General features: G+C 51.1%; 2 protein-coding genes across 4 annotated transcripts in view; one reads left to right on the top strand and one right to left on the bottom strand.

Annotated features, from left to right (window-relative positions):
• The window catches only part of LOC111152331 (coiled-coil alpha-helical rod protein 1), a 15,297-nt gene extending 11,703 nt beyond the window's left edge, over positions 1–3,594 (bottom strand). Inside the window, exons 1-4 of one of the 3 annotated variants that reach the window (XM_022510826.1) lie at positions 3,379–3,594; positions 3,055–3,121; positions 2,763–2,976; positions 1,194–1,497 (exon numbers count right to left, since the gene is read on the bottom strand). In XM_022510826.1, coding sequence (XP_022366534.1) covers positions 1,194–1,497; positions 2,763–2,976; positions 3,055–3,121; positions 3,379–3,594 — 801 coding nt within the window. Of the gene's footprint in view, positions 1–1,193; positions 1,498–2,762; positions 2,977–3,053; positions 3,122–3,378 lie in introns of those variants that run through there. The other 2 variants (XM_022510827.1, XM_022510828.1) reach the window with 2 other exon arrangements.
• A 1,077-nt stretch (positions 3,595–4,671) lies between these two features.
• On the top strand, positions 4,672–8,544 carry LOC111152288 (transcription factor 19). Its single transcript, XM_022510762.1, has 4 exons — positions 4,672–4,725; positions 5,128–5,737; positions 6,929–7,484; positions 7,781–8,544. The coding sequence occupies exons 2-4, from the start codon at positions 5,503–5,505 to the stop codon at positions 8,019–8,021; spliced, it is 1,032 nt and encodes a 343-aa protein (XP_022366470.1). The 5' UTR covers positions 4,672–4,725; positions 5,128–5,502; the 3' UTR covers positions 8,022–8,544.
• The last annotated feature ends 215 nt before the right edge of the window (positions 8,545–8,759 follow it).

Raw genomic sequence — 8,759 nt, forward strand, 5'->3', positions numbered from 1 at the left:
GCAGGGAGCCTGCTTCCCTCTCTCTCTCTCTCTGCCTGCCTCTCTGTCTAGCTGTGATCTCTCTCTGTCAAATAAATAAAATCTTTAAAAAAAATAAAATAAAATAAAATAAAATACTGGGGCGCCTGGGTGGTTCAGTTGTTAAGCATCTGCCTTCGGCTCAGGTCATGATCCCAGGGTCCTGGGATCGAGCCCCGCACTGGGCTTCCTGCTCCGCGGGAAGCCTGCTTTCCCCTCTCCCACTCCCCCTGCTTGAGTTCCCTTTCTGTGTCTCTGTCAAATAAATAAATAAAATCTTTAGGGGCACCTGGGTGGCTCAGCGGGTTAAGCATCCACCTTTGGCTCAGGTCATGATCTCAGGGTCCTGGGATTGAGCCCCACATCGGGCTCTCTACTCAGCAGGGAGGCTGCTTCCCCTCTCTCTATGCCTGCCTCTCTGCCTACTTGTGATCTCTGTCAAATAAATAAATAAAATCTTTAAAAATAAATAAATAAATAAAATCGTTTAAAACAACGACAATAATAATAAATAAAATAAAATCTTTAAAAAGAAAAAGGAAAATTCACCAATGATTTCTTTTGGTATCTTTATGGTTTCATTTCCTAACATGTCAATTGACTAGGGTGGTGTTCCTACGTCGCACTGTGCACATTAGAGCTCCCTGTCCTTCTCCTGCATGGCATTTCTCCCAACTGCAATTAATTAATTAGGATTAAATTAGGTGCTGAATGTGCATGTCCCCCACTAGGCTGTCAGCTTCAACCACCAGGACTCAGGCTGATTTGCCCACCTCAAGGTCCTGGTTCCTATCTCAAAGATGGCAAAGAGTAAGCACTGATAAATGCTTCCTGAATGAGTCAGCTCCCTTCCCAGTCCACCCTCTCCCACCTTCCTCACCACCCCCACAATGCTCTCACATGAAGTGAGTACCCAGAGTTAGGTAGGAAGACAAAATACTTCCTACTGGAAGTGGAAGGAGGGCTTCAAGTGAGTCCTGGGAGAAAAGTACAACCTGAATAAAGACCAAAACACCCAAATTCATCTTTCCAGGTCCTCTGATCTCTCACCTTCACCAAACTTCTCATCACTCCTCTGCTCATGGGACCTCTTCTGTGGAACCCACTCTTTGCTGGGAAGCTTCTGCCCAGTTCATCCACTGTGAAGCTAAACCCTTCTCCCGCACCACATTCACCTGTTCCTGGTGCAGCCTCTTAACCTCCTCCAGTTCCCGCTGGCTCCCCTCTTCCAGGTTCTTTCGGACAACCTCAGCCCCGGCCAATGCAGCACGCAGGCCCTCGGCCTCAGCTCGACCGGCCTTCTCTGCCCGTGCCAGAGCCTCCAGCTCCATGGCCTGGGCCTCCAGTCTCATCTTCTGCTGCAGCGAGGTCTCCCGCAGGACTCGGACCTCCTCCTCAAGCCGCCGCAGCTCTTGCAGCTGCCGAGAGATCAGCTCAGCCTGCTGGCTCAGGGCATGTGACCCCTCTAGCTCCACAGACCTTCAAAGACAGGTTAGCACACGTGAGACCTATCTCTGGTGCTGGGAGGGTGGCAGAAGGCACAAAGGGACACGGGAAGGAGAAGAGGATCCCTCTGCTATTATGTGTGGAGATGGTGGGAATGAAGTTGGTCTATGGGGATCTCCACCTTTGCATCACCATTGTTTTTTATCATGGCCCTACTAAGCATATTAGGTTCACTGTCTGGGCTCACAGGACTTAAAGGCTAGCTGAGATCATGGAACACGATCTCTGCTGAGCTATACACAGGAAGATGTGTTAAACACCAAATGTGCACATCATTAGGCCACACATTCTGAAATGGAAGGATTGGAAGACAGCCAGAGACTTTGAATTCTGATTTAAGGGCAAGGAAAAGTTAGACGAAGTTTCAGAGGAAGAGAGGTCATGGCTTCTAGTATCAATACAGTGAGACCAGGCGCTAGTTAAAAGCATTTATTGAGTGTTATATATCCTGTATGAGGAGTCAACAGCACATCAATAAATTACATAGTCTACTGGTGTTTTGTAAAGTTTAAAGCAGCTTATGATAACATGGCTCTTGACATAACTCCCTCACTGAGGCCCAGAACCACAAGATTTTTCTTTTAAAATGGTGGAGATTTACAGCCTAGAGATATTAGTTGACTGGCCAAAGGACCCTAGTTGGTAGCCAAACTAGCATCAGAGTCTCTGTCTCCTGACACCCACTCCAGGGCTCCCCTTTTTTTCATCATGCTCCTTCCTCTTGGACAGGGTCCAAGGTAGACCCATGTGCAATCCCAATCCAGAGCAAAATGGCAGAATGACATTCTGGTACATTGGGGGAAGACACACAATGAAACATCAAGAGTAAGAATCAGAACTTTACAGACAAAACATCAACAAATAGCATGGCCAGCTCTAATGGCAAGCACTCCATCAGAATGAATCCAACCCTACCACAGTACAGACTGTACTCCTAGTTTGCACTTCTTTATCTTGCCTTATATTATGCTTATTACTGTCAACTGTTGGTCAATCTACCTCTTCCCTTAGGATTTCTATCTAATTCATTGATATCAGCATCTCATTCATTTTTGTTACCCCCATTCCTAGCATCTAGCACACTGCCTTATTACTTGTACATTATAACTTTCAGTAACTGCTTAGGTAAAAATGCACATATTAGAGAACTAAAGGCTGAAACAGGATAAGGAATCTATTTCAGGGAAGAAAGGTCACTGGCAAGCACGCCCAAGAAAAGAGCAACAATGAATCCCTACCTGCCTCTCCGCCCTGGCTCCTTCCCATTGCCAGAAACATCCTGTTCCCACATGATCACTGGAGGTCTCTTGTTGTCTGGCCGCCTCTCTGAGATATCTTGATGGGTTGGGGGTTGGACCAGGGGAATGTCTGAAACCCAGGTGGGAGCCATTCTTGGTACAGTTGGAAGGGGACGAGCTTGGAAATGGGATGGGGGAATCAGCCCAGTGGAACCTGAGGAATCACAAGGACAAAGATGGTCAGTTTCCTAAAGAGAGACAATCACCAGTCCCCTTGCCTGGTTCCACTGACCTGAAGGTCGAAACATCTCCACATTATCTGAAGTCTCTAGATTCTGTGTCCAGCCATCTATGCTTCCCTGGGCAGTAGGAGAAACAAGGACACCCCGGTTCAATTTTCAGGACACCTTAGAAAGCTCCTACAATAATAAAGTCATAATCCTTTAGTAACTTCCCAAGAGAAGCAGGAAATACCCGAAGATCACTTGTTTACCCAACCCGGTTCCTGACAGAACTATGGCAAGAACCATGAGATGGAGGGAATTAACTTGAGACAGGCTGAGAGGGAGCTCTTAGGTTTTACTCATACTTTTAGAATTCCAGGCAGAGCCTTTACCCTCCTCCTTAAGTTTCTATAGTCTCTGCTGTTCCTTGTTGTAGGTGAGAATGGAGGTGTGCAGTGCAGGGGCTGTGAGCCCAATCTCCAGAGTTCTCTCCGTGGCTCAGCAAGGCCTTCTGGAAGCCCATCCAGACACCACCAAGCCATGACTCCTGGGTCCTTCCCTATTAAAGCACTGGCCCAAGGCCTGGCCCCAGATGAATATGGCCACATGAAAGTCAAGACATCTTCCCAGGTACCCCAGGAATCCAGGGAGCCTAGACCTCTTGGCACAAAAGCCAGCTTCCTTACATCTCATCCAAATCCTTCCAGCAACTTTCCTCAGTTTCTCTCTACTGTGCCCTCAGCTGACATTCCTGTCGCCTCCCCTCCACTCTCCAGAGTCCCAGAGCACGAGAGGTCTCTTCAAGGTCTCCCTATCCTCCCACCAGAATTCACGTGTTTCCTCCCCCTATCTGGGTTCGGCCTCGTCTGCTTTTTTCCTGAAGGAATTATTCTGGTCCCTCACTCCCCCCTCATTTCCCAATAGCCTGCTCGAGCTTCCCTGCACTCTAGCAGGCTCTCATTTCTTTCCACCCCACCACCTCTCCCCCAGAAACCCGAGTCTTCAACCTGTTGGACCCTGGGCTCTAAGGCTGTTAGGGCCACCTCATCTGTTCCTTTACCTGGTCCCTATACCCCTCTCCCCCTATGGACCCCTGAACCCACCCCCGTACCCCCTCTCAGCCCCTTCCCGCCCCCAACCGACTCTTCCCGAATGCCCCTTACCCAGCGCGAGAACGCCCTCTGCGCTTAAGCTATAACCCCTACACCTCGCTCCTTGGGCGCGGCTTCCGCCCTTGACCGCGCCTGCGCAAAGCGGGCTGCTTGGCGGGCCGCTCTAAAACCCGGTTCCATCCAGGGAAGGGGGGAAAAAGATGCACGCAGGCGCAGTCGTGTCTAAAGCCCGGCCCAATTACGACGTTGGGGGACGTCTCCCCGCCCTGGCGGCTCCTCCCAACTCCGGGAACCCGGGAAAACCTGTGAACTAATCAGAGAAAGCGGAAGGCCGGAGGTCGGGGACACTCCCCGAGCGTCGCCCAATGGGGCGGAGGGGGCATAAATGACCTGGCCAATCAGGAATGGCACGGGTCGGGTTCGCTTTGCGCGCACCTCGGACCCGGGAATTCCGAAGGCGGGGCGGGCTCTGCCCGCGCGCGGAGACCGCGCCCCTCTGGACCCCGGCTTCCTCGCTGTCAAACACAGCCACGGTAGCTCCAGCTCCGGCCAGAGCCGGAGGGGTCCCGCGGCCACCGCACACGCTGACACTGCCTGGAGAGGAGACTACTTGGAGACCGCACCGCGGTAGATCGGAAACGGGGCTGGGCAGGGGAGAAAAAGGCTGGGTTTGCTGTGCAGGATCTCGGGGCGCTCTTTCCCTGTTTATATCCCACCCGGAGAAGCTGGGAAATCAGGTTTAGATCTGCTTTGTCGGAGAACGTAGGGACTATTTCCACTGCCTTTTCGGGGATGACACTGGATTCCCTTCCCACTGGGGTTAACGATAGTTAGGAAGGATTGGCCCGAAGGGCGAGGCGCGAGCGAGCAGGAGGGGTACACTATTTGGGTAAGCGAGTCTGACAGGAAGCTTTCTCCAAATTATACTGAGGTGACAAGTTAATATTGTACAGAAGCAGGAAACCCTATACACACATCTACAGTTTGCATTTCCCCGGAAGCTCCCTAATATATTGTTGCCTCGCACAGATCGAATCTCCCTGAATACTTCGCGGCCTGAGGATCTGGTTCAACTCACATGCCATAGGACGTGTCTGTTTTTGCACTGCGCTGGGACCTATCCTGAATTTTTCCTTTGCAAAGCTGCTTGACAGTTTTGTTGGCATCGCATGCCTTAAGTTCCTTGCACTCTGAATTTGGACTACTTAGGCCTGGGTTCTCATCTGAGCTTTGCCACTGACCCCTGGTGAAAACTCAAGCCTGTGCTTGAAGTTGAAATTGCACAAAGCACAGCTCAAATCTCCATCAGAAGGAAAGTGAACTCAGGCGAGCATGCATGGCTCAGGTGTCAGAAAGGTGATGGACTCCTAAAGTGGAAGAGGTGGTGCAGTGGGGGCACCGCCCATGCTGCCCTGCTTCCAGCTGCTGCGCATAGGGGGAGGCAGGGGTGGTGATCTCTACACCTTCCACCCTAGTGGGGCTGGCTGCACCTACCGCTTGGGCTGTAGGGCCGACCTGTGTGATGTGGCCCTGCAGCCCCAGCAGGAGCCTGGCCTCATCTCTGGAGTCCATGCAGAGCTGCACGCTGAGCGCCGGGGTGATGACTGGAGGGTCAGCCTGGAGGACCACAGCAGCCAAGGTGAGCAGTGAGTAGGGCGGTCTTGTGCCTGGGCAGTTGCAGTTCTTAGGCTGGAATGAATTAAGGGGCTCCGCAGGGACCTTGCCTGCCTCCCAAACTCCCTATTGGGTTGGACCGTTTTTAGTCCAGACCTGCATCTTCCCACTAAAGGTGTGCAGTGTCAGAAGCTCTCTGTGGGGCTGGTCCCTGATGATCCCTGCCTAGCCGGAACCATCTGAACACGAGTTGGGAGGTAGATCCGGGGACTGGGTCATTAGGGAAGCATCACAGTGGGGATGTTCTGGAGCCACTGGGGGCCAAGCTCAGATGACTCAGTTTCCAAAATTTGCTGAGGCACCTTGTTATCTGAAAGCAGTTATGTGTTGGATTATGGCTTTTTAAAGATTTTTGAGTAAGAGTGAGCAAAAGAGGAGCAGGGGAGGGGCAAAGGGAGTGGGAGAAGCAGACTCCCTGCTGAGCAGGAAGCCTGGACACAGGACAGATCCTGGAATTCTGGAGATCCTGATCTAAACCCAAGGGAGACGCTTAACTGACTTGAGGCGCACCTTGGATTGTATCTTAATGATCTGGGTATGTCTTACTCCCTGACTTGCAGGCATTTGCAGCCAGCCTGAGAAAGGCCTGGGCCCTTCACCTTTCTGGGTCTGTTTCCTCATAGGTAAAATGTAAGGCTTTGTAAAATCTGTCTGGGGAGTGTTGTGGAGATAACTATAGTAGCCAACATTCGTTTAGTGCTTACTCTAGGAGCCAGGCACTGTTTTTAAGTGCATCAAATGTAGGAGAGCACTAATACCATTCCCATTTTACAGACTAGGAAAATGAGGCACAGGGAGGTTAACTTGTCCAGGTAACAAAACTGGTAAGGGTGGAGCCAAGATCTCAACCCAGTTAGTCTAGGGTACCCACTAACTTTTTGCATTGGATGTCGGAGAAAGGGACCTCCTGAGGAAAGGAGTCCATTTTTTCCATGTGCCCTGTTGGGAGGGCATAAAAAAGAAACTTGTTCCCAATTCACAAAGAGCTTAATATCTGGTATCACCTGCTGAGGGATTTCAAATGTGAGAATTTGATGACAGGTGTCCTGTTCTCATGTTCCCTAGAAAATCAGAGGCGGCCAGATTTCTCCACTCCTGACTCTTGTCGTTTGTTTTTGTCATTCTCTGTATCTGTCTGGTGCCCTGCCATCAACAGGGACTCTGGTCAATAATGTCCGACTCCCAAGGGGTCACAGGCTGGAGTTGAGTGATGGGGACCTTGTGACTTTTGGTCCTGAAGGGCCCCCAGGAACCAGCCCTTCGGAGTTCTACTTCATGTTTCAGCAAGTCCGAGTCAAACCTCAAGACTTCGCAGCCATTACCATCCCGCGGTCTAGTGAAGAGGGAACCAAGGCTGGCTTCTGGCCTATGCTGCCCCCCCAGGGGGCCCCACAGCGCCCCCTCAGCACCCTTTCCCCTGCCCCAAAAGCCACACTGATCCTCAATTCCATTGGTAGTCTCAGCAAGCTCAGACCTCTGCCCCTGACCTTCTCCCGGAGTGGGGGTGAGCCACAGAGCCTGCCTGTTCCCACTCCTCCTAGGGAGGTGGGGACCACTCCTTCTGCCCCACCCCCAAGAAATCGGAGGAAATCCGCTCACCGAGTGTTGGCAGAGCTGGATGATGAGGGAGAGACTCCTGAGGGCCCCCCACCAGTCTTTATGGAGCCCAGGAAGAAACTCCGTGTAGAGACAACCCCACAGACACCTGGTGGGTAAGTGGAGAGATCTTTCTCAATTTTTAACTCCTTTTTGATCTCTTTTTAGAGCCCCAGGCTGGGAGGTGACCATCTGCTCTGGGGATAGGAACAGGGATGGAAACAGGGATGAGAATGGGAAATGGACAGAGCTGGAACAGACACTGGATTGGCAAGACCTGGGTCAGCTCTACTATTCTGGTCCCCCATTAGTCTATTAAATCTATCTAGGCTCACTCTAGGATTATCTAGGGCAAGTTCTAGGCTTCTTCTGCAAGTTTCCAGTGACTTGGTTTTTGTGTCACTTTCTTCAGAAATAGGCGTGGACGACCTCGGAAGCACCCAGTGAGCTCTCCCAGGGCTCCCCCTGCAGATGGGAGTGGGGAGCCCTGTGCAGCCCCTTGTTGCTACCTACCGGAAGAAGAAACAGTTGCCTGGGTTCAGTGTGATGGTTGTGACCTCTGGTTCCATGTGGCCTGTGTTGGCTACAGCATCCAGGCTGCCAGGGAGGCTGACTTCCGGTGCCCAGGGTGTCGTATAGGCATCCAGACCTAAGGCCCACCACCAAGGCACCAGAGGACAGAAAGCTGGCACCTCCACGCCATAGGTGGACAGGGTGGGGCACCGATGGATCCTAAGAAATGCCCCCTTCTTCCTTTGCCTCTCCAGTGGGGATGACTACAGGGGAAGTGTCCATTGCTATGGATATTGACTCAAGGCCTGAAGCAGGCCCTGATGGCCAAGGTGACAGAAGAGATGGTTTCCTGCCAAAGAAATTGCTGCCTCCAGGAAGCTGCCAGCAAGCTGAAAATTCCGTTACAAGCTATAGGTCCATGTCATGGGTACTAGAATGTCTGTGGTCAGAGCACCCGTTAATTACAGAATCCCTGGGCAGATACAAGCCTCGGGTCTTGGAACACACATGTTCTTAGACGGCATCACTAAGGCCTTCTGGGAAAACCTAAAAGCACAGCCTCGAAACTTTTACATTGTGAGTAAACCACTGGCACTGACCACGATCATGACCTGGCTTTTCAGAGCTTTGCTTCTATTTCCAAATAAAGAATAAGCAGCTTCATTCACACCTAGGTATTTATTCATTTTCCAGATCTGATACTCCTTGATTTCCAGTTCTTGAGTTCTGAAGGGTATGGTCTGGAAAACTTGACTCTTAGGGGAAGAGATGAGCACAGCACAGGAAGTTTGGACCTGCTTACTTGGTTTAGAATGGGCTGGAGATGGGAGACTGGAGAAAAGGTAATTAAGATTCCTAGTTTAAAGGAAAAACAGATC

The sequence above is a fragment of the Enhydra lutris genome, unplaced genomic scaffold (genome assembly GCF_002288905.1).
Source record: "Enhydra lutris kenyoni isolate GAN:26980312 unplaced genomic scaffold, ASM228890v2 scaffoldscaffold28, whole genome shotgun sequence".
In the NCBI taxonomy this organism is placed as follows: domain Eukaryota; kingdom Metazoa; phylum Chordata; class Mammalia; order Carnivora; family Mustelidae; genus Enhydra; species Enhydra lutris.

Excerpts from the sequence above, each read along its gene's own strand:
- LOC111152288 (XM_022510762.1), top strand. The coding sequence starts at position 5,503 with ATGCTGCCCTGCTTCCAGCTGCTGCGCATAGGGGGAGGCAGGGGTGGT. Across the intron at positions 5,738-6,928 it reads GGAGGACCACAGCAGCCAAG|GGACTCTGGTCAATAATGTC; the intron begins GTGAGCAGTGAG and ends TGCCATCAACAG. Across the intron at positions 7,485-7,780 it reads ACCCCACAGACACCTGGTGG|AAATAGGCGTGGACGACCTC; the intron begins GTAAGTGGAGAG and ends CACTTTCTTCAG.